Source organism: Notothenia rossii (genome assembly GCF_949606895.1).
Source record: "Notothenia rossii genome assembly, chromosome: 8".
NCBI lineage: Eukaryota > Metazoa > Chordata > Actinopteri > Perciformes > Nototheniidae > Notothenia > Notothenia rossii.
Window position 1 is genome coordinate 19,944,297 of NC_136906.1, and position 27,787 is coordinate 19,972,083.

Consider the following 27,787-nt stretch of genomic DNA (forward strand, 5'->3'; position numbering starts at 1 on the left):
CCCTCACTCTGCCTCGCCCATCTCTAACTCTTCTTTGAGAGGATTAAGTGTGTTAGTATCTCTGTGTGTCTTTGTCTCATTAACATGTACTGTAAGCGCAGCTCCGTGTGTAATGTGTGCATGTGTGCATGTGTGCATGTGTGTCTGTTGCAACTTTCCCATCCAATAATATATTGTCAGCAGGATTGTTCCTGCGTCTTAGTCACCAAACACTGACGTGTGTCCCCTTTCCAATATAAATCCCTCCGCAGATTGAACAAAGTTACTTAAGCAGAAGAGAAAAACACAAAGGAATTGCAGTAATTTTAAATAAATCTCTAGGATTTTATTACCTACAATATACACACGAGCTGGACCTGTGAATCTGAGTTAAGACTCAAGGATGGTGGGAGGCAGTTGATGAATTTAAAATGAAAATGAGATGCTCAGTGGGGAGGAAGAGACTGATGACGTTATTTTACAGCGATTAAGAATAATGAAACAAGATTAAAACTAGTCAATTCAAATAACAACAAAATCCAAACAGCATCTTGCCTATTACTCGTCATTTCAGAGACCAGACCACAACAATAAAAATACAATATTAACATCAAGGTAATGGGTGATGTGCAAGAAGAGCACCAAGGAAGAAAATGCAAGAAGGTAAAGATTTATAAAAATAATGTCTGCTGGTTTTATATCTCTTTAGATGAACTAGTTGGTATTATCGAGGTAATTTAAAGAAATAATTAGACATTTCCTCTCTCGTGTCTGTATGGTAAATATGAAACTACAGCCAGCAGTTAAAATAGAGGAGAAAAGCCTTGCTTTGTCCGGGGGTGACAAAATCAGCCTACTACCATATATTAAGCTCACCAACTAACACGTCACATCTGGTTTGTTTAATCCAGTGTAATATTTTTACATTTCTACCACAAAATGTTTGATCTATTTCTTCTATGGAACCCATTGACGCCAAACCAGTTTGTAACAGTCGTATCCTTCTTTAGGGACTAAACAAACAAGATTTGGCATGAAACATAGTGAGCTTAAGAGATGTTGGTAGGTGGGTTTTGCTACAGAGATTAGGAAAAAAGACAGTGTTTTTCTCAAAATGTAAAACTATTCCTTTGATTTAAATAATTTCCACTTCTGCCAGGAAAATAAAAGTTGAAGAGAAAGATGGTAAAAGATGAACTACTGTAAAAACTCACTGATGTGCGTTAAAGGCTGGTAACACCGGGACACTCTTCTAGCCGAGAGCAGATTTGTTCTCCTATCAAGCGCATTTAAGGAAGTTCAGACATACAGGAGCATTTTAAGTTTGCTTATGAGATGACAAATCAAGACAGGAATGGAGACACAAGTAAAAGGGAAACAACTCTCCATTTAAACTCAAATTTGCTAAAGTGCAAAAGTCTCAGACCTGGTTTTATGGGCTTTCTCAACATTTTAATATCTATCTGTTTTAAGCTCAAAGGGAGCTTGTCGATAACTTATCCAAGAGTTCTGCTAATGAAGAGCAGAGAACTCAAAATACATCTAAGAAGTAGAAGTAGCAATGTAACCAGCCAGAAGTCTACTGTCCAGTCATAAAACAGAAACTAATTGATGGGGGGGGGGGGCTTTGTGGAAGTAAAAATCCAATCATGGCAGGTCGCTTGTCGGCATGGCGTGCCTCCGGTCATAAGCAGTGTCATCGCTCTCCTCGCCGTCGCTCACTTCACCCAAAACCCTCTCTCTCTCCTCGTCCTCTTCGGTTTCACTCTCTCGCCTCAAGCGATCCCGTTCCCTCTCTCTGTAGGTCCGATGCATTGTGGGAACCTGAGAGGGCAAAGAGACAATGAGATCATGTAGACTCTACTGAGTGAAAAGTGAATTTTATACATGTGCTAAGTGTTAAAGAAATACACCACGGTCTGGACAGATTTAATAACAGAAAAATACATCTTCCTTTTATCTCTGGTAGATTGCTGACTGGTGCTCCATGCTAAAACGTACCATGTTACCAATGTTAAGCAATAATACTCTAATATTTGAACAAACTATCTACAAATATCTACCTGAAATCCAAATGTTAAACTTCCTGTCTTCTAGATTACCCCTTTTTAAAGATATAAGCACAAAGTATAAACTTGATATAGCTTAATTTGTTTATGGGAGTGAACACATGAAGCTATATCAAGTTATCTTGACTTAGAAACCATCCATCCATTATTTTATAATTGACCTAGTTAGCTAAATTAACAATCTGACGTAATTAAGGTAAATATCTTAAATAATACGTCTGACTGCAAACAATTGATTATTTTCATAATCAACTGAATTTGCAGATGATTTTCTCGTTTAATCATTTGCTCTTTAGTGTTGATGTTAAGTGTTGAACTACTTATTAACACTGCACTAATTTAAATAATCAAAATATAATTAAATCACAGATGAACATATACTCTGCAGCATTAAAAACAGTAGCAGTTTGTTGGTAGTTACCTGGTTGTCATGGCTGGGCAAGGCGCAGTAGCCCGCCTCCGTCCTGCGGGGAAGGCGTGGTGAATGAGTACGGAAAGGTCGGGGGGAGTGGGAGCAGACGGAGCGTGGAGAGGGAGAGCGGATGGAGCGCGGGGACGGAGATCGGACAGAACGGGAAGGTGAGTAATTCATGGGCTGGGACTGGGACAGAGCGGAGCCGTGGTTGTTTTGTTTGGGAGGGCGAGGGGAGCGAGGGGGCAGATTGGGCGGCTTGAAAGGGTCGATCAGGTCAATCTCTGTAAGGATCGGTGGAGGAGGGATGAAATCGAGCTCCTCCTCTGGATGGAGCAATAGCATTTCTGCTGCGTCAATTTCGGCGAGCTCCGCCTTGGACAGGTGGTCCACGATCCCCGCGCCAATCGAATCGCCCACCACATTGATGGAGGTACGCAATCTGTCACTGGGTAGATGAACAGTAACATTGTCAGCGGGGGGAAAAGCAGAGAGCCACCATAGGCTGAATAGCCAAAACCCTTTAACGTCTCTCACAAATTCTACTAACTAAACCTGAAATAGCACTGAAGCAGAGCTGTCATTTCTCCTGTTATTGACACACGCTTATACACCCCCAACATTTCCGAACACCTGACTCACAGCAGCCAGTCGACAGCGATGAGCAGACTGATATCCTGAGTCGGCAGCCCCACAGCGGTCAGGATCAGCAGCATGGTAACCAGCCCAGCACTGGGAATACTGGCAGCCCCCACACTGGCCAGGGTGGCAGTCATACTGGGGAGGGAGAAGAAGAAAAAAAATGGGTGGTTTAGTCGTTAAATTGACCAACATTTTTTGATTCAGATGCTGAGCTGGAGCACACCACAGAGAATGCAGGAAACCAACATGCGTGCAGTTGTTCTGTGTCTGCGTGACAGGAAATTATTGGTTACTCATCATCCTTTTTAGTGTGTAGTAAAACAAATTCTAAAGCAGGCATTGCGACAGAAGCAAACCAGAACAACATTTTCCGCCCATGGTGAAGCTGTTGAATAAAAAATGCCAGACTTTGTGCTGGAAATCATTTATTCTGTAATTGCTTTTCAGCAACTTCCTTCACTGCGGACTCAATACTGTATGCAGAGTCAGCTGAATGTCTGCCAATACACACAATTACTCCAATTAACCCAGTGTGTCAGAGCCCTGAAGGGATCTGAGAGGTGACTACTGTAAATCCTCAGGCTGATTCGTGTGCTGTGCTCTCTAGTGAGGCTGTCCTCTGAACACATTCACTGACAGTGAAAGTCACTAATACATCTGTGTCAACAGATGATTTGTTTATGTGGATGTTTTTGGTCTGAAAACACAAGCGTAAGAATTGGTGTCAACAGCAAATCCTTTGCTAGCAAGATGTAAAAGTGTTATGTAGTTCCTAAACCCTGCTGACATTATGTGTTATGGTATTAATCATCAAACTAGCAATCCATGATGTGTTGCAAATTCATTTCATGTTTCATAGTTTTGTGTATTTATCTTATGCCGATAGCCGCACAGCCCAGTTGTTGTGGTGTTGATCATTTACAACTTAAAAGAAGCACAAATGGAACTAAATTGATGTGAGAAAAAAAATGTCAGCTTAAAAAACCTTATTTAAATAGAATCGACAATCATATGTTCAGAACTTTGGAGATTCTACAGGATATCCTTCTTGTATTCTTCTTAGAAAAAGCGGTTGAAAAGCACAATCCTTTTATTCATTGTAGTATTATTGTTTTAAAAGAGACATGCCAGCGCAGTTATAATCTATAGGATTGTTAAAGGGTCAAATAGATTTAGTAAAACGTTACTTTAACATTATAGTAGATCTTTTTCAACGTTCTCCATTACATACAGAATGTGAGTTGTTTCATATTTTGTCAAAATTAAAACATTTCAATCTGAAATGTCCAATTTCAGGTTTGGCACAGTGTGCAATGTGTGGTTTAATCTTGTGGTTATGTTGGTCATACAGCTCAAACCCGGTATTCAAATGTGTTAATTTGATTACATCGTTCCTGCAATGCTTGGATGAAAGCAGGATCTGAATAAGAAAGAGGGTGATTACCAAAAAAGACAACACACTTCTTCATGTTTCCTCACTTTATACATGTTTTAATCAAAGAAAAGAAGAAGAATGCTGCATGTTGTGACATGTTTGCAATTAGAGGAATTATGAGTTCACGTTGGCCCCAGATGTGACTGCAGGCCTGTTTGGACTCGGCTCCAAACCGCGACGTGTATTGCATCTTCATTTGTGCTCTGCCTTACATCTTAATGTTGTATGACAAACCGTGCTAATTAACATCGTGTTTTAGAGACAGAAGATTTATAATATACCACCACTGATGAAACGAAATTCCTTAAAATAAAATCATTTTGGAATTCGGTTGTTCTAAGAGCTAGGCATCATTTATAGACCCCCACCGCAAAAAGTCTGGTTCCAATCAGACATAAATGTTTTGCTGAAACCTCAAAAATGGGAATTTCTTACTTTCTTACTGCTTTAGTCTGAAGCTGTCTTCCATCCCTGCATTGTTAGATTAATTAAAATGTCTCAAACTGGTGCAAGTCATATGAAAATGTGTTGGGGATTTTGTTTAGACAGGAATGTTGCAATGAAACTTGGATTTACACATCTTGTTGCCCTTTCAAATCAACAGAATTAACCATCAGAACTTCAAATTGTCCTAAACTACTCAAATAAACCCTTTCAATTATCACTTATTACTCACTAGAAATATGGGCCTGTCTGTGCATCTACCTGGACCTCTGCCCATATTATGTTACTTTACTTTGTTCAGGACATTTATGGGCCTCAACCCCTGGAAAAACGAAGTGACCAGCAGCAAGATCCAGAGCCGGGGACCGGAGTCACATGACTTGACTCGAATCAGGCTCAACTTCCTAAATTTGATGACTTTAGACTCGACTTAACAAAATGAATAAAAACTTCGAACTGGACTTGTACGATAACGCCAATGCATTATGTATCTTTATACACATTCACTTGTAATAGTTAAATACATATAATGTTTGTTTTGAAAAGAAAATCCTGTTGTTAACCTGACCAGAGCACTGTTGTTGACATGAATGGATGTAAAGATTTCTGTGGCTGAAAAATCTTTGGTCATCCAGAAATATCTTTTTGCTTTTTGTTGCTTTGCTTTGATGTTTCCCATAGAGACTTTAGAATTTGACATTGGAGGTTTTTAAATTCATATCCTGTATTTATATTACGCTTTGAAACTTAAAAACTGAAACACGGATCCATGCTTGTCCTGAAAACTTAAATAAACAGAAGTTTAAATAAAACAAAGTTCCTAGTCAAAACGAAAACAACATAAGGCATGTGTGTGAAGGACATCCAACATGTGTCTCACCTGACAGTGATGATCTGTCCCGTATCCAGAGAGATGTCATTCATCTGGGCAATAAAGATGGCTGCCACAGCCTCATACAGCGCAGTGCCGTCCATGTTAATGGTGGCGCCGATGGGCAGCACAAAACGAGTCACACGCTTGTCAATCTTCAGATTTTCCTCCAGGCAGCGGAAGGTGACGGGTAACGTTCCCGCACTGAGAGAAGAAGGCCACACAAGATGCCAAGTTAGAAAAAAAAAGGTACAGATGTACAAAGAACAGGAGCAGAGTGTCTGCTTAAGGATATCAAATATGTAGACAGGTGGTGACAGAAGTGCAGAGGTGAGGAGGGAGGTGACGGGGTGAAGTTAGGGTAGAGACACAAGGTGGAAATATGAGTGGGCTGACAGCCTCCTCCTAACAGCTGGTGCCAGCCACTGTTGCAGTCCTGCGACATGCGAATTAAAGGAATTTGATTCCTGTCCCTGCTAGGCTCGGGTCATAATATCATTACAGAAAACCTTGATAGGATTATCCATATTCACTAGAGCCTCAGTAATGTGCCAAAATGACAGTTGGTTCAGCAGCGTTCAGACTCCCAGGCAGGCCGAGCCAAGCCGAGCCAGGCAGGATACAGCGGGGCCAGTTTAGCTGGTGAGGACTAATCCGAAGGCTTAGACATTTACAACACAGAATCTGTTTGATATGGAGTTGCCTATGATAGCCTGTGCTTACACATATGTATCTGTCCTGGTTTGTCTGTGTAAATACAACGTTTTGCCTTCAGCCGTTTCAGATTCAACCCAAATAGCTGAAAGCGAGTTGCAGGCTAGGCCATTCATTCACAGAAAAAGTACGGCAGCTGTCAAGGAAAAGATGTTGTAAAAGAAATATGTGACACATATGTCGCTAACACATGCACAAACAGAGAACTTCCTCACAGACAAACGCACCCTTGCTGCAGGATGTCCTACCTGCTGGCAGTGCCCAGAGCTGTGATCCAAGCCTGGAAGATTCCAGAGTAGAAAGTGATGGGGCTTTTTCTCGTGATAGCGAAGAATATAGCAGGTAGGATCAAGCCGCCGTGGATCACCAGGCCCACGATGACGGTCACCATATACATGCCCAGCTGCCTGGCAACCATCTCCAGGTCTCCGATGGCCGCAATCTTCCCCGCAATCAGGGAGGCAATGCCGAAAGGAGAGTACCTAAACACAAGTGAAGAAAACACACCAGAGCTAAAATGATTGACGTTTTGTTATGATTGATGTTGTATTATTTGTAAGGCTGACTGCTAATTTAGCATCCTTACGTTACAAAAGAATAATTATGTTTTCCCTTCTTTTTTTTTTTAAACGAGTTTAACCATTTTATGACTTTTTGAAGACTCAATATAAAAAAAAAACATGTTGCCTGGCACATGGATGCATTTATAGCTTAACCCCGTTGAAGTTTAACCCCCCCAAGTAAATCCATTGGTCATATGGTCAGATGTCTGAATGTAGAGACAACACTTGATGCATCTTTATTCACTTTCAAAGGAACACTTTTAACTTTGGAAACACTTGACACAGTTGTACCCCTTCCTGACTCCAGAGTGCAGTGGGACGTTTGAATAAAGCGGAGTTCCCCTTTAAGTCAATAGAGGTCCCATCCCGGCAGCGGCCTGCTCTCCCCCAGGTCAGCTGCGTGCTGAACCCCGAGCCTGGCATTCAGTGACAGTTGTTTGGGGGAGTATGCGTGTATAGATTTGATGGATGTGTTCCTTGTATGATACGTGTTTTTGTATACACTGGACTCTGTGTTTGGCAAGCTCCATAGGCTTGTGAGTAATCTGTTTATACTACGTGAGTGATACGAACAAGGACACAATTCCTTTGGTGTCCAGCTGCACATGTAAATGGCCTAGGAGAGCTGCAACACAAGCATCCTGCTGTTTCTCTTCCAACCGCCTACCCTGCTCCCCCTCTCCCTCCCCGGCGCTGAGTGCCACTAAGCTCTCTATCTGAGTGTCCTGTGAAGCGTCAAGGCGAGCACTGCTCTCAGAAGACATGCTCTAACATGCATCCTTCCTCGTCCAGCCGCCCCTCCCACCCTCAGCTCTGTTGCCAAGTGGCTCCTCTGCCGACGGTGGATCCATTACAGTTTGGAGATCTTCCACCCCGTCTCCCCTGGGAGCCCACAACATTGTTCCGGGCCCCGGCTCCTGCTACTCCCCAGCATACCATGGACTACAGCATGTGCCAATGAAGACTTCTCTTTCTTTCTGGCTGTCCATCTGTCCGTGTCCTTCACTAACACCCTTCTCCTTTTTCTCTTCCTTTTTCTTTTCTTCTGACTTAAATATCTGACACTTCTTCTCGTTCCAACGATATGTTTCGTGTATGCGTTATCCATCACTGTCACTGACCTCTGTGTGTGGTATTTCCAGAATGTCAAAGCAACGCAGCCGTTGGCCCTCATTAACGAAAACAGAGACACATGTTGTGCATGCTTGCAGAAGGGCGCACACAAACACACACAGGGGGGAGATAATACTGACCACATGATTATGGAGACCATCGTCATGATTATCTCGTTGAGGATGTTGAAGAATTCGCACATGACCCTCCCTCGCTCGCCCATCCTGCCCATGCAGATCCCAAAGGTGATGAAGAAACCGATCAAGCCTGAGGAAGACACAACGCAGCATGTTATTAGCAGCTCTCAATGCAAATCAGCAAACATCAGTCAAATTAAATAATTGAAAGAAGAAGTAGGAGTTCAATCATCCTCTCACCGAGGACGTTCATGCCCCATTTGTACTCCAGTTTCTTCCTGTTCTCAATGATGGGCTCAGTTTGGTTTTCTACCATAACCGGCACCTTCTTCAGCACCGTTTGAGCCTGGAGGTAGAACCACATTCAGATTGATCAGAGGTTTCAAATGTACTTAAACCAACACAAGCTCAATTTCACAAAAACCCTGATTTCGTAACCAATATTTTGTGAGTGAATGAAAGTTTGGCAGTGGCACAACACACTCAGATTTGTGTTTATAGAAAAAGCCAAAACAGGGAACAAGAGATTCTCAAATAAAGACAACAAAGAAAAGAAAGAAAAGAAGGTTAAAAGGGGAAGGACGATTCCTTCCTGCAAAAGCTATTATGCCTTTTATGACTTTAATGGATCCCCAATGAGTACAAACAAAAGATGCAATAAAACAGGGATGCAGACAGAAAGGAGAGGAAGAACGAAAAAGGGAGAACACCGAAATGACTTCAGGGAGAAGAAGAAGTCTATAAGCTGGTGCTCAGGGGTGCTCCCTGTCCACCAACAGATGCCTTACAGTGGTTAACAAAGATGTAGCATTACAGATGCAAAGAGATTAGCTGAAGGGCTGACCCTCACCCAGTCTAACACAGACAACCACGTGCAATCATTCAGACCCACACGCAGAGAGAGGGGGGGGGGTTGATTTAGACAGAAGAAGTCGCATCATGATTGAGACTTGGATTACCGTATAAAAATGATCAGCATGGATGAACAGTAGCCCTGTCCTGTCCACCATTACCCAACAAACCTTTAATGTAACTGGGTATTCAGACAGTAAACCTTTTTTTAGCTGGTGTTCAAAACTTAATGGATCATATGCGACAATTCACTTTTTGCAATTGTTTTTTATATAATCTCATAATTTAAGCACTTCAAGCTATGCTTATGTGTGTCATTCTATAATTTAGAAATCATTTATTGAATTACCAGTTAGATATACAAAATGTCCCAAAAGATGCCATATTCTCTACGTGAGCCAAATATTATCTTTGTTATCTTGCTGTTTTATTTAAAGGTGGGGTAGGTACATTTGAGAAACCGACTCGAGATACACTCTTTGTTATATTCCATGGAATGCTCTTAACATCCCAATAGCAATGAATATCTTAAGTGCTTTGACAAAAAATCCATAAAAAAGTTCATCTGTGGAAGCCGTAGTACTGTAAAAAGCACGACCAATCATCTGAGCCGGCCCGGCTAAAGTAACTGGATGGCCTACCTGCCTGTCAGCCTTCCATCTGTGCACAAACTTATCTCGTGCCCTCATTGGTCATGTGCGTGTTCGTGTGTGTTGGAGGAGGGGCTCTGTAAGGAAGTGGCAGATTTTTTCCGGCTGTGTATTTTCAAATTCTAGCGCACTCGAGCTGGTTTCTCCAAAATTACCTTCCCCACCGTTAAACTACAGTAAAATATATATTTGTATGAAAAGAAAAGTAAATCCAATGTTGCCTTAAATCTGACGGTAATTTGAGGGGCTTTACTTGTAATAACATTATGTAAAAAGGTAATCTTTACACTTTAAAGGTTACACTTCTGCAACATGTAGAAATAAATTGCTATTTGGTTATAAGTCAACACTAATTTTGTCAAATCATCCTCTGATTCACTCCTGACACAGGCAAAATCACAGGTTGTTTACATCTCTGTTGTTTTTATTTTTGTGAGACTGCTCAGTCAATACTTTTTATAGACCAACCTTTTCAGGTTCACATGAGCAGGTATTTCTAATCGAAACTAATGCAAAGCAAGTATAGGAATTTTGCATATAATATACATAATTGGGATAATTTCCCACCATTTTTCAAGAAAGTATGCCTCATAACAACTACTACACGTTGTGGTGGGATCGTTTTTGTCAACTGCTGAAAAAACTAAATATAATAATGGATGATGGCTCATTAACATTTAGCATTACTGGAAATTAAAGTGGAAAACCTCTCTATTGTAAACAAATGTCAATGTATTTGTGTTTGATCACGAATGAAATAAAATCCATGACAGTATTAATAGCATGACATACCAAGAAGTAAAATTGTGCTGTGCCAGTATTTGCAACTTATCCATTTTATCCTATATCTGTTACATTCTTACTGATGTGCACTGATGTGTGCGCTCACAAATAAAGAGCTAGAGTAGGAAAACCGTTTGAGACTCATTGCAGAAGCTGAGGCTACCTGTTGGAAGCAGGCCTGCACGAGGTTCTCAGGAAACAGGTTTCTGAGCAGGTCAAGGAAGGCGTCCAGACTGCTGACCTCCGGGTTCCTCGGGACTGAGGAAGTTGTGGCGCCACCCCCCCTTAGTTTTGGGTTTCCCGGGTGGATAGTCAACACCAGGATGACCCCAAGGATGGCAGCGATTACAGTGGTGGTCATGTAGTACACCATGGCTCTACTTCCCATCCTGCCACTGGAGCGGGCATCTAGACCAGCCAGTCCTTAAAGAGACAGATCATCATCAGGGTTCACTCTCATCAAACAAACCATGTTACTCGTGCGCACTATTGTCCTTAATTGTCCCAGTTAGTTAACATTGTTTGTGTAAGATACTTATTTCTGTGTCAGCTTTATCATGATATATAAGAACAGGTCTGTGTTGTGATAACAGCAGGGGCGCCGTCAGGGATTTTGGGCCCCATGAAAATATATCACTTAAAGAGCATCTTGCAGTTTTTTTTAATTCTACATTTATGCTTAAACTTGCTTGAAAATTACAATTAAAAAAGTGAATGTAGGATTTGATATGTTTTACGAGACATAAGGGCAGGAATTCAGAGGGAAAGGAGCAATTTTGAGCTCTGCTCTTAAAAACGGCTTTTTTTAAGGTCATACGTCAAACGCGTCATATTACAACACAAAGGGTAAACATCTCCGCTCTCTGACCGCGGGTATAGTTAGTAGTTGCGTTGAGTTGAGCGGTTGTGTTTTAGTGAGCTGTTATTTTCCGGTAGTTTTACATTGTATTTCACCATTTGTAATCATGGTGCAGTATCGTGTTTGTGCAGGTTGCACAAATACCAGCCTGTCAGGACATCGAGTCCACAGTTTCCCTCACGGGAAAAGGACCGGAGCTAGCGTTGGTTCCTGGGTGCGTTGTGCATCCACCTCCCTGCAGCACATACTCTCCACAGCTTTATCAGGAAACCGTATTACATCTCTCTCTGCTCTCTCTCTCTCTCTCCCCTCCGGTACACGGCACTGTAAGACGTAGTATGGAGTTGCATTAGGTAACGCTGTGGTGGCTGTACTGGTCCAGCCGTCTCCTTTGTGTTTGTTTGTTTCCCCCTGTCTGTGTTGTTTGTGTGTGCGTGGTGGCTGTCACTCCTGGCTCCCGGCTCAACATCCACTCACCTGCTGCAATCAGCTGTGCACCCTCCCCGACTACACACCTGCTTTCCATCAAGCCATTTACAACGACATATCAACGGAGGCTCCACAACCTTTCTTCTGCCCAGTTCTCCACTTGTTCTCCTCACACCACAGCTCAATTTCTCTCCGATGGCCGTTATTTCTTCTAATCCTTGGCTGCTCCTGGTCTCTTGGACGCCTAGCAGGCTCATAATTATAAGGTTGTGGTCCGTCATATGCATTTGAATATTCATGTTCAACTTCTTCTGTGTCTTCTGTGTCGAAACTAGCATTGGGATCCATGTTTATTAATACGTTACACCGGCCGCTCTCCCCCTTGTTTCCCCCGTGTTACGTCACACGCGGGAGGTCACGTGCCGAGGCTTTTTTATGCGGAAGTGAACATTTCTTACAAAAACGACGCCAGATGTCACTGTAGTGTATATTTCTGTATATTTTTTTGAAAATCTAGTGTATTCATCATTTTCCTACACATTTATTCACAGGTGTCTTTAACCTGGAAGTTGCTCTTTAAACATTTTTTTTTTAATGTTCTAAAATAGTTTGGGCCCCTGTCAGTCCCTTAGAATCGTCCTAACTTTTCACCCCCTTACGGCGCCCCTGGATAACAGTGGCCCATGTTCCCAGAGTCTATTGCTTGGGTATCCTTTAACATTGTCGAAGATTGGTAAGGTAAGGTAAAAAACATTCCATTCTCACCTGTGATGAGACTGGAAATGATTAGAGGCAGGATAAGCATCTTCAGCATCCTCATGAGGATATCTCCAGGGAAGGAAATCATAGTGAGGGCATCATAGTCCTTCACACTCATGTACCGCAACAGCGTCCCAAACAACGATCCCAAGATAACACCTGAGGAGATAGGAGAGGAGAGAAGGGGAGTAGGAGAAAAGGAGAGGATGTAAAAAGGAAAGGAGCTCAGAAGAGAAGGGAGGAGAGAAGAGGATATGGGGGAGGCAGAGAATAGAGGAGGGTAGAGGAGGAAAAGAAGAGAAATAAGAAACAAAGGCAGGAAATAGAGAGGAGAGAAGGGAAAGAGAGTATACGATAGGAGGGGAGAACACATATAATGTTGTTGAAAGCAGGATAAGATTGATGTATTTGGACCAAAAACACATAGCTATTAAAAGTCATCATATAATATACAACATTTATTTTTTAAAAGTCGCTACTGTGTGTACTCAGAATAAATACAAAACATTATGCAAATAAACATCCAATATCAGTCATTTTTACAACTTTGTCTTTATAAACCACATATTGATAGACCCTTTCTTAGTTTCAAGTAAATCTACTGCTCAACTTCTCTCCCCCCCGCCCCCAAAAGAAAACTGTTTAATATTCGAAATGTAAGAGTCCTCTGACTAATGATAACTTTCACTGTAATGTAAACAGGTTTACATTTTGGTTCAATTCTCGGTGACAGATGACAGACAAAAATAACATTCTTCTCCACTTTGCGGCGGTCTTTTTTTGACAAAGCATACAACTATGCAGAAACATACCAAAGTGTTTACAGAGGCAGACTAAAAACAGAAACGAGCCAAATATGCCTATTGTGAAAATGAGTCTGTATATCTAGAGTGCATATTCTGCTTTTTTCAACAACAAAAAACCGCACTGAAATTGAATTAAATATGAGATGGTAAAATATGTGAACAAAAAGCTGGTGTCAGGCATTGTTTCTTAACTTTCAAACTATCTTTAGCAACTACAATCCATCTTTTACAAGCTGGCGAAGATGTGCCGCATTTTAACACAAAATAATGTAATTATAGATAGAAAAGTACGGTTTTGAGTCCAAGCATACCCAGAATAGTGAGTCCCAGCAGCAGGTTGTGGGTGTTGCGGCTGCAGTGGCCTGCATCTTTATCTGCAACCTCTGTGTTGTCATCTCGCTGGCTTTCTTCCTTCTCCTTCTTGTTTGTGTTGGACTGGTTGGCTTTCGACTGGTTCGTCATCCTGTCTGTGGAGACAGTGGAAGGGTATGTGCTTCAACATCATTAAACATGCAGGCCTGCAAAGTATTCAGTGTTGGTTAAATAATGCACCCTTCTCTGGCTGATCTATCAATTGGATTGTTTAAAGACTTCTTTTCTTATTTAGTATTGGTTGCAGTTATTGATGATTTAAATTGTTGCCATTTCGGCTGGCTGATTCTGCTCTGATAGGTGGGTGAGGGACAACTGGGTATAACTACCACTCACTCACATGTCCTTACAGCATTTGGTTTAGGTTCCTAATGGAAGTGAATAAGCATGACGGCAGGCAATGCAAACACAGAAGGCAATGGTAAACAGGACATGAAGAAATAACTCTAGAGATGTAATATATTATAGTCCTCTAAAAGGAAACAGCAGGAATGTAAATACTAGACAATATGTACTTGGCTGATAAAGGAAGATATATAGCCAATGAATCAGGTAAATAATCGGCCTATTAGGAGTCGTGAGATGTTGCCCCTGGCTGTTTAAACGTTTTTGACTGACAGGTCTAAGTGAAAGTTACTTATTAGATAAATCCATAATAGTAGACTTTAAGAAGGAACAAGACTATCGTTGGTTCAGCCCGACCCAACCGGTGTAGGGTACAGGATCAGGAACACAATGTGTTGGCTAGATCAATTGATTGTTTATCCCATGTACTGTGATAATGGACAACAACCGACACAGCGTTTGGATTGAGTCAAGACTCCTTCACAAGAATTGTGTTCTGTCACGACTGTCACTTCAACCACTAGCAGAGTATAGCTTTCATGTAAACGGGATGGAGCGAAAGAGAATTTATGTGAAAGACGATGATTTTGTTTGTGCTGCAGCTGAAACTGTGTAATAGAAGAAGGGCAGTTGTTTTTTCTTTCTTTCTGTAGGTTTATCCAAAACATGCCACCCAGCCACAAGTATGAACGAGCACATTCTTATTACTGGAAGTCTGTTGTCTTGGTTGCAATGCCCTTAGGCCGAGTCATTGCAACATATTATGATTCTAATGTAAGCAGCAGCTGTGTTAAGTTATAGTTACTAATAAGCTTTCCCACTGATGTGTAGCAGGTATAATATTTACCGTGTAGAACCTCTTGGTTTTTGTGTGTTAGCATGCTATAATTTTCTAATTAGCCCTAAACCTAAAATAATGCAGAGGCATATTGCAATGTCATTATTTGCAGGTATTATTGGTTCACAAACCAACATACTGACAAACTTTTATGTTGCCATGTTCCAAACACTATACATTGTCTCGGAAAGTTTTGTCAGGCTGGGGCCACTAAATCAAATTGGTCAAATCAGGGGTGTCCAAACTATGGCCCGGGGGCCAAATATGGCCCGCGGACCATTTTTTATCGGTCCTCAGCCAATTCTAAAAGTATAATGAAATATGGCCCACAAATTAAACATCTACTATTGTACTTCTTAAATATATATGTTCAAATATATAACACAATATTCATGTGTTATTTTCAAATAAATTCAGACAATTAAAGTTGAAAACGTTTTCAAAAATATTAGTTGATAAGAAAAAAAGCACAATAATAAATGTACATAACAACCTTGAAATATAGCCTTCATATTTCCTCTTATCATAAGCAATGTGAGCCTCCTGTCTTAAGGGATGAGCTGCCAACACAATAAATGAAACCCTACGGAGAACTGTGTGGTCCATCATTTACCTACATTTGATTGATTTCTCTAACTTATAACTTATGAGGCAATATACCTCTAGTGAGCGGCCCAGCCCTTCCTATATTTTTCTGTATGTGGCCCTCTGTGAAAAAAGTTTGGACACCCCTGGGTAAAATCATTAGAATTTATGCTTTAGTAAATGTGAATATCTACACCCTACTTCACAGCAATCCTTCCAATAATATAAAATATATTTCATTAAAAAACAAAAAATTGTGGGACATTGTTAAAAAACAGGGAATGCCAAAGTCAAGATTTATCATCTGGGGATCAAGAATATTTGTACAAAATGTCATTGCTACCCATCCAGTAGTAGTGTAGGTATTTCCGTATGGACCAGGGTGGTGGCGCGTCTGACCGGCATTGCCAAACGTAAAGCCAAAGCACTGGCATTGCTAAAAAGGATAATCTGGTATTGAATAAATTCAAGTATGATTTCTGTCAAAATGCAACTCAGCACCATGAATATCAGAAGTGTATATTACTGTATATCAACAGTATTCTAGAACTTGGAAGTACATCCATCATTTTTTAACAGTAACCCTAAAGCTAGATCGCTTCTTTGAAAGGGACGGGTCTCCAATAAACAGCTGACAACCGTTAATTATCAGACAAGGTCTAGTTTAGGGAACCAATCAAATTGTCCTCCAAGGCAAAGTCATCACCTTCAACACCAAAGAAAGACTCAGCCACTAAGAATGTGTTCACTGTCAGTGCAATACACATTTCTTCTCAACGGATACCCCACCGCAACAATCTCCAAACATTAATCGTATATAAACACATGTTGAGAGCAGCGAAGCCGTGCCAAATCCTTGTCAGATGTATGAATGTCAGATTTACAAACACTCTGATTCAGTGAGACATTTGCAATCAGACATGATTATAATTCATCATCTGAGCAAACGGTATTATATGCAGCAGTAAAAATACAGTTGCCTACAAAATGATAGTAGACAAGTGGGAACACAAAGATGTTACCTACTAGTTTGTCTGCTGTCACACTTTCAGCTCGGCACCCTATCCATATCTGTCCCCTTTTATAGTCTCTGCAACAGTCGACGATCCGGACACAAAGACGGATTGCCAGTATGATCTGAAATTGTATATTTTGGGGGCGGAGAATGTCCTGCTAAATTTCAATTTCAAAGATATAATCCCCGTTGAACGAAGTACGGAGGAGAGGAGGGGGAAGGGTGTTCCAATGTTATAGTCTTTACAAATCCTCTTTTCAATCCTTGTGCCATTCTTAGTATGAACATTGTTCGGTAACGTCAGTAGACCACACACTTTAGTTGTATAGGTGTCTAATAAGGTGTGGGATGGGGGATATTATCATCTTCCCCCTTTTTTAAATAACAATGAACTCAAAATGTCTCTTTTATAATCATAACTAAAGGTTTAAAGATTTAAATCACTACAGGGATCAGACCCTTTTAAGGTTTGATAAGGTTTTGTAAATCTGTCAGGCAAAACCTGGTGGGTGAAATTGAGAGGAATTGAAGGCTGGTTAGCATTGTTTGGGACAACACTTTTGGCTATGCAAATCCTGAGCTTCCAAATACTATATATAAAGCAATCTAAGCCTAGTCACATGTTAGAAGCAGAAAAATAATAAGGATGATTGTCGTCCTCTCCAGCAATGAAATCTGGATATTAAACCTTTGTTTATGGGTAGGTCAGATGGAGGCACTGAAATAATGAAGCAACAGCATGCGCTGAGGAGTATTAGCTGCAAGGATATACTCAGGGACCTGAAACTACTCTGTAAATCTTTCTTCCTTTCCGAACAGACAGATTAGTTTCCTGCTCCAGGAGATGTCAGAGAGGTCTCAAGACAAAATGTAGCTGGCTTCTAGAAACCAGCTCTTACTGGGCTGTCCTGGTGGCTCTGTTCAACTTAGGAAAACTGAAACTATTTACAACCTTGTAGGGCTTAATTCAACTCTTTAGTTTCTAATGTTTTGCCTGAAAAGTGCTTACCCAAGTAGAGTTTATAGGTACACAGGAAACAGATGCTGATCAGAGTATCAGGGCAACAGCCAGGAGAGGAACAACTGGCTATAGATACGCCTAATTACATCATATTACAGCTTAGCATCCTTAATAAAACACAGCAAAGTCAGCAGGTTCAGATTGTTTGGTCAGGGCGCTTACAGTAAATCCTGGCTTTTGTAGAAACATGACACAGGTATAGCTGGTCTGCCAGTGATCTGCAGACCAGGAGGCATTCCCCTTTGAAGTGAGGCCTGGTCGCTAGGAGAAAGCTTAGAAAACACATGTTGATCATGAGAGCTGAAGGTAGCAGTACTTCAAAGTGAGTCCAGCTCAGAGCTAAGAAACAAGGAAGTAACTCCAGCTGGTTTGGAAGTGATGTCGTAGCATGGGCCAGATGCAGGCGCAAGACAGAACATCTCCCAGAGAGACTTTTAGAGAGGAGCAGACTGGATAAACATCAGGGTCCTCAATGTAAACACCCTTGTAATCCATCAGATGTAGATGGTGACCTATGTAGTGTGTGATTACCATCACAATCAGTCTCCACATACAGAAATGTACTTACTTATCTTCTTCTTCTTCATGGTTCCCAGGAAAAGCGGCAGTTGATAGAATGAGTTAATCTCCCTGAAGAGCAAGCTTTGATTACTGTAAATGAGCCCAAGATGATGAAGATGAAGGACCACGTACCATCAGAGCAGAACACGAAGAACTATCTCAGTGCTTGCTTAAATGCTGTTGACACAGGCTCACTAGCCAATCGCTGATGTCGATTCAGGACATCAAACAGATGCACGTGGGCTAACTCTATACCTTCCCCCTCCCTTGCAATCTGTCTGATCTAAACCTTGACATTACAGTAATGTTCAATAGCTGTGATATAAATCAACATGAGATTATAAATGTGGTTTGACAGATTGCATGTCATCTTTATGTAATTATTTAGCATATTGGTTACAGCGATTAATAAGTCGGATGTTTCTTTTAGCAATTTAAATTATTGAATTAATACATCAGGATTATGAATCTTACTTAAACCAAAGCATGCAATCATATTGCCAATAGATTTCAGTAATATTCCAAGCAAAAATAGTGGGAAACATTCTCTGTTTGCACTTTCATGGGAGAATATCTGCTGCATGGATACGTCATATATTTTATTAACTGAATATCAATGATGTTGGACTCTAGTTTTAACAAAACAAGACAATTGAAGACGCCAAATGGGCTCTTGGGAGCTGTGATGGGCAGTTTCACAGTTTTTTTTGCGTCTCATCGATTTTATGAATCAATGAATTAAACAAATTAACGAGAAAAGGAGAATTGTTCAAGTGTTGGTTTTAGGCCTAAATGTAATGTTTTATATCATTAAAGACTGTTAGACACTACAAGAAAACTAGGAAAACTTTTACAGCATACAAACCAATAGTGGGATTCCCGTTTACGTGCTGTCAGTGGATACAAACTCGACTTTTGAATTTAGTTCATCTAGAGGTTAGAGGCTTATATTATAGTAGTATTATAATGAAAATATAGAACATGTGTATTTTAAGAAGAAAAAGGCATCTGTGCTTGTGTGTGAATTTGTAACTGTGTCTCAGATGATTATTTCCAAGGGTTGATTGTTTGGTGTGAGCTTTGCAAAGGGATCGAGAAATAATCCTCACCCGCCATCCCCCCGATCCTCCCCTCGCTCAGCAGAGGGAGATGAGGATGGTCAATGCAGCTTTACAATGATAACTAGAGCTTGAAACAATATAAGAATTTCGTGAGGTTATCCTCGACAAAATTGTATTATTAGTAGTATGCAATATGTTGAAATTAATTCACTCTATATGTAAATATCAATAATGCAAATTAACACATTCTCTCTATCACACACACACATCTGGGGATCCATGCAGTTCAAAGGAGAGCGGCCCCTAATGCCTTCAACATATGCACGACTGCCATCAAACACGTGTCTGGTGCATGGCTCTACCAGATCACTGCAGCAGGACTGTTAAACTGTGTGTATCAACCCTCTTAGTGAAGGTCAGAGTCAATCAGAAGTGGACTCTACTCAGTGCATCAGATGTTACTGGGAGGGTGAATGTGTGTCCTCACTTGGCATGCTTTAACGCCTCATGAGGTATTTGCTGCTTGCAGAAGATAACCTAACTCGTTTGTTTTACTATTACAATCCTGGTGGTTATGTCATGGCCAAAACTATAGTTCTTCAAATTAAGTTAATTAAATCATCTGTCAGTCAATATTGTTTAAATAGAGTTACGTTTGATAATCAGATTCAGTATCAAATTTAAACTGGATTATTATTGTCAACCGTTTTTGTGAACAAATGTTTGCAAAGGCCCTTCTTAGCAAAGACTGGTGTGATTTAAATGAGTTATTTAATTATATTAATTATTGAAGGATTCCAAAACAACCATTTCAACTTTGTGGAGCTCAATGTGGCATCTTGAAATGTTCTTTTATGTCTGTTCCACATTCAAAAACACAAAGTTAGTGATTTGCCAGTGATATTAAATCATAGAAAAATATTGACGTTTAATCGTCCAAACAATAATGACAATTAGCTATCAAATTACTTTTAGTACGTTTATGAAATGTTGATTAACTCATGTTAATGTTCTGCACAGCAATAGAGATAAAACTGCAGCCATGAACCTTAATGTCCAATGATATGAAACAATGAAAAGCAGCATTCATCACAATTTGAGACACACACAGATGTGTATGTGTGTGATGTAAGTATTTAAGATGGGGTGGACATGGATTGTGAGTAAGAGATAACATTTGTGAGCTTGTGTGTGTGTGATTTTACCCTGCATCTATCCACACATGTCATGCACAAACACTCCCCCCCGCCCCCCTCCCGCTGACGATAATCTGAGTGTATTAATCTGTTGTTTGAACTCCTTAAGCACAGACTGTCTATCACATCTGCTCTCTTCACCCTCACAAAGCTCTGCTATTTATAAACGTTTGCCTTTGTCCTCTCACTTCCTTTCTTTTCTTTTTGATCTGTTGCTGCAATTTCACCATTGCTTTTCTCTACAGCAGGACTGAATTTCACACAGCTCATTTCCTCCGTACAGTAAATTTATCTTCTCATTTGGCCAAAAGACGCCTTGGAAAACCCTCAAGGCAGACAGCATGCTAAAACAATGCCGATAAGTGTTAATATATGACCCATATGGCCCACCACATGTTCACACATCTGATTTAAGAGGTGACAGTTAACTTTCAAAAACCAACAATAGTTTAACTCTCACGAAAATGACTGCAACAGAAAACACAATAATAACGACTGATCGCAATGAAAAACAGACCCTGAGACTAACGAATCTGACAGTGCTGTCATAGGCGATCATCATCTTTCAGCTTTAAATTAATGGGAGCATATGGGGGGGGAGGGCAACCAGAAGGCAAACAGCCTTACCTGCTGTGTGTCGCTGTCTCCCATCCGACGAGAGCGAGGCATCGGGAGAGAAACACAGACGAGAAGAGGGATGTGGAGATGAAGAGGGAGAGGGGACGGTTGGCAAAGTCAAAGTCTTTGCGTCATCTGAGGAAATTTGCAGATTATTACAACAGCTTGGTCTTCTGAGCCCCCCCAACCCCATCTCACCCTTGCTCTCCTCCCTCCCTCCCTTCGTTCTCCCTCATTTACTAGCATGCTCTCCATCCCAGGTCTCAGTTTATTTAATTATTTATACTGTTTGTGCTCACTGATAGGCAGGAAGAAAGATAAGAATACTAGTCTCAATTGATTTCAGAAATGTATTCCTATGTAAAAAAGTATCGCATAAACAGGGGAGGGTGGGAGTTTGGGACATATTGGATGGTGTTGATGGTGGGGGGGGGGGGTCGTGATCAACCTCCCTTCCACAGGAGGGCGCTATGACTGCACTGAGTGGAGAAGTGTGCACAGTAGCCTCTCTGAGGGAGCCTTTGACAGATATCAGTGTCAGTCAGAGAGGCCAGAATTGAGGCCCATGGTACATACTCTACTTACATGGATCAAGCTTTTTCCATGAACCATGACATATCAGTAAACAGAATTCCAAAATACATTCACACATTAACTGTCTGTACTCTGTGCAGGAATGCCAGCCTATGATTGGGCTTTATGAGGAGGCCAGGATTGATTTATGAGCGTGGCTTCTCAACTGTCAAATACAAAGTTATATAACGACGTGACTTTACAGACATCCGACAGTCTGACACTGCTGAGACCTTTCAATCCCAACTTTAAACTCAGCTTTTTAACTTTTAGTGAGTTTATTATATTTTTTCAGCACTTCAGGCTTTGTCCCCGTTTGATCTCAGTCTAAATCTACTAAGCCTCATTCTTGCATTCCATGTTTGTCCAGTTAATGTTCTGTTGGTTCAACATTACAGATGTTTGGATCCGGACTTTACCCTAAATGAGAATCAGCCTCCCCCATTTCGTCTTTCTCTCTCTGTGACTTTTGTTGAGCATTCTGTAAACACCATGGTACACACACATAAAATGCATACCTGTCGGCCCTGGAAAAGAGATCCTTCCTCTGGTGCTCTTCCTGTACGTTTTTTTTCGATGGGGGACTTTCCTCATCCGAAGCGAGCAACAGTGGAGGTTGTATGAAGCACCAATCACCTTGAGGCAAATTGGTTATGTAAATACAAATCACTTAACATAACATAAAACACTCCTTGCCTGAAAAGGCTCTCCCTTACTGACATTGCATAAGTGCTTGATATAAGGCTACACCTGGAATGATAAAAAATCCACTCTCCTACTTTGGCTATTCAAATTTGAGTTACAGAGAATACAGACAATGCATTTCCCAAACATATAGGTCAGGAAAATAGAACAATAACACCACTGCTAGACCGCTTTGGGAAACAAAAGGCAGCATTTTTAATGTCTTAATGACTCCTTTGAGATACCTGAACCTACTTTTGAATGCATTTAATTGTGTTTTAATTATTTGTTCAAGCTTAAAACGCTGATGGATTGGTGTACTGAAAGAAAAGTGTTGCCATTTAGTAATTGGGTTTAGTAACAAGCACCTCACTAACAAACATACATGCACGCATACCTAAAATTCAAACCATCATGCACATGCAAAGCAACACACTAACACACACACACAGTCCCACAGGGGTGACAGATGGAGAGGGGCAGGACGTGAACAGGGGCTGGTACAATTGGGCTGGTGCCTCCATTGTGCAGTAGGTGCGCTGTAAGTCTATCCTCTACTAATTGCCAGAGCAGTTCAAACACAAAGTCTGCCTCTGAAATCCAATCCTGCGGGGTGTTGTACAGTGACTAAAGTTTACAATGTGTAACATTTTTCCTCTAGAAATAAAAGGGACAAAACATGGCTTATGGAAGAAGGGGGTGAGGGGATGTGGAGGAGGTCGGTGGGGTGGATAAGTGCAAAAACTCAAAACAGAGGGAGGTGTGGATTGTGTTGCCGAGAAGGAAGACATAACTGTAAATAGATCATTCACTATCCAGGCTGAATGTCTAATCCGGGGACATCCAGACTACAGGGGCTCTGTGGCAAGTGAATGAAAGTGTAGCCGCTGTAGGTGGATGGAGTCCTGTAACGAGACACTGAGGGGGACAGATAAGGAGGCGAGGACGAGTGATTGAGAGGTGATCTGTGGAGGGAGAGAGCGAGGTGCTGTAAGAGGAGAGGGATCGGTGGGGCAGATGATGTAAACAAGACGAGCAGAGTGTGTGTGCGCATGGCGACGGCTGCATGGCAGTGTCTGAAGCTGCTTTTATAAACTGACAATGACCCAGCTTCTGAACCAACAGCGCACATAGCAGAAAATCTAAACAGACAGGCCCGGAAAGGGGCAGACTGCCAGGTAATGCAATGCAACGCCAGTCTGCATTTTGCACCCATTCTAACCTGTTTCTCATTAAGCATTAAACTGAATTACCTAAATAAGTCCTCCATTCCACTAATGAGGGTTCGCAGCTCGAACCTCTCATATTCCCTCGCCCTCCCAATACGTTTCCCGAAGGTGAACATTCCTTGCACTAATTTCAGTTTTACGCAGAGAGACTTGTAGGCGCATGTGTTTTGTTTGTCGGAGCAAACATGTGTGCGTGTGTGTATCTTCGATGTTCATGTGTGTTGTTTGTGTGTTTACGTGTGGTCCGGCTCCGAGCCGTGTCACTCATCCTCTATGACCTTTAGTAAACTTTGAAATTGAATTCGACCATGAATGTTTTTTTCTTTCTACAATCCTAAAACTGTGCCAAATATGTCCGTTAGACAGCGGCTTAAGCACTACAGCCGGGCATGTCTAAGCCAGACAGACAGACAGGAAGTGACACAATCATAAGTATGGCCCCCCCCTTTGAATGACCTCACCTTTGACCCTTTACCTCTTTACCACCATGGCTGCCGACTGGGGCATTTCCAGGAGGCTTTGGCTAATTGGGTCAGATTGCACAGAGAGAAGCATTACGCCTGAAATTGGAAACATATGCAGCCATACCTCAGTGTGTATGGTACTGTTACAAATGGCAGTGCAACTCCTATTAAAGAGAGGTTTGAATATAGGGGGAAGGAGGACGATGAGGGAGTGGAGTGCATTAAAAGGTGAATGATGGAAGGAGCGTTGAAAAGGAAAAACAAATCAGACGCAGAGAATCCAAGTGTGTGAAGATGGAAGAGGAGATGATGCAGAACTGACATACTGGTACCATAGGGAGGTCGAGCAACTGTAATTGAAGTCTGACGTCTGACTCGCTGGCTCACTTGTGGACAGAGAGACTTTTAGCTCGCCCTGACAGCTCAGCTATTTGCAGTAATTGCCATAATAGCTACCTTCCAATTACGCTCAGATCTGAGTTTCAAACGAAGGAGGATGTCCAACGCGAAGCAACAAGTTGATGTGTGATGGCGCTGCGTGTGGGAAAACATTTCTCAGAGGAGCTGGAGGTAGTGAAAGTGACATTTGGAAATGAGAATAGGTCTGAAATGTCCGAAGGTGGATCATGAGCAGAAGATAATAAGTAGAAAATGAAACTAATATCCCAGCTATATGAGACACAGTGAGTGATGTTGCCTAAGGCAAGTTCCTCATGTCAAAGACAGGTTGAGAAAAGGATCAGTTTTGTTATAGTCAGGCTTTAATAAAAGTCTGAAAAGCAGTTTGGGTCATGAAAGACGTTTGTTGAAAAGAGAAATCCCAAAAGGAAAAAACGATAACCGCTGTAGACAATTGTGTTATTCTGTGGATTATGTTGTGACTTAAAGGCTTTTGTTGAATCTGGGTTTAGAAAAAAAATAATGAGACACGTGACAATAAGAAAGAAAAACTGTGAAGGAACATTGAACTAACCTCTGTACATTATTGATCATGGAATTGTTGCAGTTAGTTTTGTCTATGAGAGAGTGGGAGCAAGAGTTCAAAAAACAACCTCTGCGCGTAAGTGACTTTTCAATCGTCATCTTTGTTAGACCGCCAATCCTGTCCGCATCAAGCTAACAACTTTCTCTTGCTTTTTTTTCAGACTCCAACTCTCACTGATGCACCCTAAGGCAGAAATATCTAAGTGCATACAGGGCAAGTTCAGACAAAGTCAGAGGTAGAGAGAATGGTGGGAGGGTTGCAAGGATTTCGAGTGACTGACACTAAATGCCAGGAAGGAGGAATGCTTGTGAGGGAGACACCAGGCAGTGTTTGTGTGTTAATGGTAACGATAATCTGGTGGAAGATTTTCTGAAATCTACACTGAGTGCTGCTGTACGATGGGCATGGTTAAGAGAAAAAAAAAAATGCATATAGTGTGTATATGCATGTGTGCTTGTGTAATCAGTCAATGGGTGCAAGTACATCAACGCTCCCCTCTATTTGAGGGTATTGACAGTGTTAAATGTCTCCGTCCCTGAGTGAAGACTGCACTTTAGTCTGCCTCTATACAGAAGTGTCCCGTTTTAGCGGCTTTGAGTTTGAAAAACCTCTTTTCATGATCCCCCTTCTCTTTCTGCGTCTCCTCTCCGGTCCCTATCTCTCCCATCCCCGGACTCTTTCATGAGCAGTCTCTCAGGGGCAGGGTTGTAACGTAACCCTCCCCTCTTTTGTCTCCATTCTTTTCCTTATCCTTTCATCTTTTTAAACATTCAGGGGGAAAAGGGTTTGGTGAGATGGAAACCACTACTTGTTAAAGGAAAGAAAGAGATAGCATGTGAGAGAGGGGGATGCGAGAGGAGGGGGATGCAGAGTCTCCCCCCCTGCTCATCCCACAATTTATGGCTCTCCTTTTCAACAAGGCCATTCAAGGTGGGGAGGCTCTGTGGACGCGCTGTTCTCGCGGGTCAATAGCAATGAACCCTCGTCTGGTTTGTATGGGGACGACTTATCTGCTCAGAGGACCCGTTGAACTGTCTGTCGGCGTGCACGTCGTCCATAGACCTCCATTGTGTCTCCATAGGGCCTTCGCCGACTTTCCCCCAAAGACCTGTGAGTGGAGAGGGCAGCCAGTCACCGGCTCCTGTTTTTATCCTTTCAACTTCTACAGGAGTTCCAAAGCTGCCTCCATTCATCCAACATATACAGATAATGTGTTTATAACTTTAATTACACCAATTAATAGAAGTAGTTCACTGTAAACAAACATCAAAGCAAACTCTGCTAAATTAAATAGATAGAACATTTATATATCCAATTAAAAAGAAGGAACGTTATACCATTGTATATTCTTGTACCAAGAGAACAAATCCACATAATGAAATGTTAAACGTAACAAACGTCAATACATATCGGTTTTGCAATACTATTAAAGATTTCCAGATTGGAAGTACATCAAAGAGTAATCACATATTTCTTTGCCAGATGCGTCAATAAATAAATCCACTTTTTGGAAGAATCGTTTTCGGTTATCTTCACGATAAATAATGAAAATATCTATGTTGACATCTAAGTGAGAAACCACATAATCATAGGACTCTGATGTTGAAGGCAAAATTCATTATACACTGTTTTAAAAAAGTTTGCAGTATGTTAAGGTCATGAACATAATTCATAGAAGACCTAGCAGTGTTGTTTTACCTGTAGTTTCAAAAGTAGTTTTTTTCTTGGATGAAGTAAATAAAAGAAAACAACAGCTCGTTCTGTGAAGGTGGTCGAGGCTGGGAAGAGGGGGCCCCATGTCCAGCATTGCCTGTGGCCCCCAAATCAGCAAGACTACCCCTGTTAAAATGAATGCATGGATTAAGGATTTTCGCCTCTTTTTTTCTTTTTTTTTAATAGTGCCATATGTTGTTTTCCTTTGGTAACTATTATATATTTTGTGAGCTGTATAAAATACTTAATACAGCAAATTAAGTTATCAACATCCAAAAATCCTGTCAGCAAAACACTCACCTGCCAAAGAGCAAGGCACATACCCAAGAGAAGGATCTGGTGCAAGCAAACAGGAAGCAATAAGAAAGCAGAGTCGGATAGCTGGTTCAGATTGAGCCAAATGTGATTATGTTGCAACGGTTGCAACCTGCATTTACAGAAGAGAAGTTTTTCGATTTGGGCCATCCATCTTTACTACAGATTTTTTGTAATAATTTGCACTGTTGCCAACCTATGATGAACCCGCTTTAGGTGGATCTGTGCCAACACAACACTGCTGGTAATTCGTCAAATGCTTTTCTTGAGAACTATGGGGCGGGGATGAAAGTAAAAAAAGGCGGTGAACTAAAACAGTCACGCACATGTGAAGTCTGAGTTAACAACTCACTCAATGTTTGTTTGTATGCATTTAATCTAGCTAGGATAAAATGTGACTTTTAGCTCATATTGGACACGTAACGCTTGATTATACTGTTTAATAATATGCCTCCAAGAAGCGAGATTGAGACACATCTGCTTTTGCATATGTTACTCGTTGTAGGGTTGTAGATATGTTTTTAATATACTAACCGAAAAAAACTTCAGTTTGTCTTTGCGCTTCCCAGGAGAAACCGGAGTCATTATCCGTGTCAAGCTAGCAGCAGAGAAGAAGAAGTTGCGGCGGAAGTTGTTTTTTTATGTCTTCGAAATAAAAGCCTGATTACGAGTCAAATGCTCCATTACAATACGGA

General features: G+C 41.2%; 1 protein-coding gene across 6 annotated transcripts; it reads right to left on the reverse strand.

Moving 5' to 3' along the window:
- Positions 1-299: 299 nt before the first annotated feature.
- slc1a9 (solute carrier family 1 member 9) lies at positions 300-27,763 on the reverse strand. 6 transcript variants are annotated; one of them, XM_079642658.1, is made up of 15 exons: positions 27,627-27,763; positions 27,078-27,113; positions 26,763-26,903; positions 22,221-22,338; positions 21,139-21,264; positions 13,829-13,984; positions 12,718-12,870; positions 10,828-11,087; positions 8,620-8,725; positions 8,383-8,509; positions 6,815-7,048; positions 5,862-6,056; positions 3,103-3,237; positions 2,470-2,908; positions 300-1,803 (listed from the first exon to the last, which is right to left on the reverse strand). In XM_079642658.1, exons 4-15 carry the CDS (start codon positions 22,294-22,296, stop codon positions 1,627-1,629), a joined length of 2,184 nt encoding a protein of 727 aa, XP_079498784.1. In that variant the 5' UTR covers positions 22,297-22,338; positions 26,763-26,903; positions 27,078-27,113; positions 27,627-27,763; the 3' UTR covers positions 300-1,626. The 6 variants fall into 6 exon arrangements, with proteins under 6 accessions (XP_079498784.1, XP_079498780.1, XP_079498782.1 ...); XM_079642654.1 differs by having other exon boundaries at positions 22,221-26,172; XM_079642656.1 differs by having other exon boundaries at positions 22,221-26,243.
- Positions 27,764-27,787: the final 24 nt, after the last annotated feature.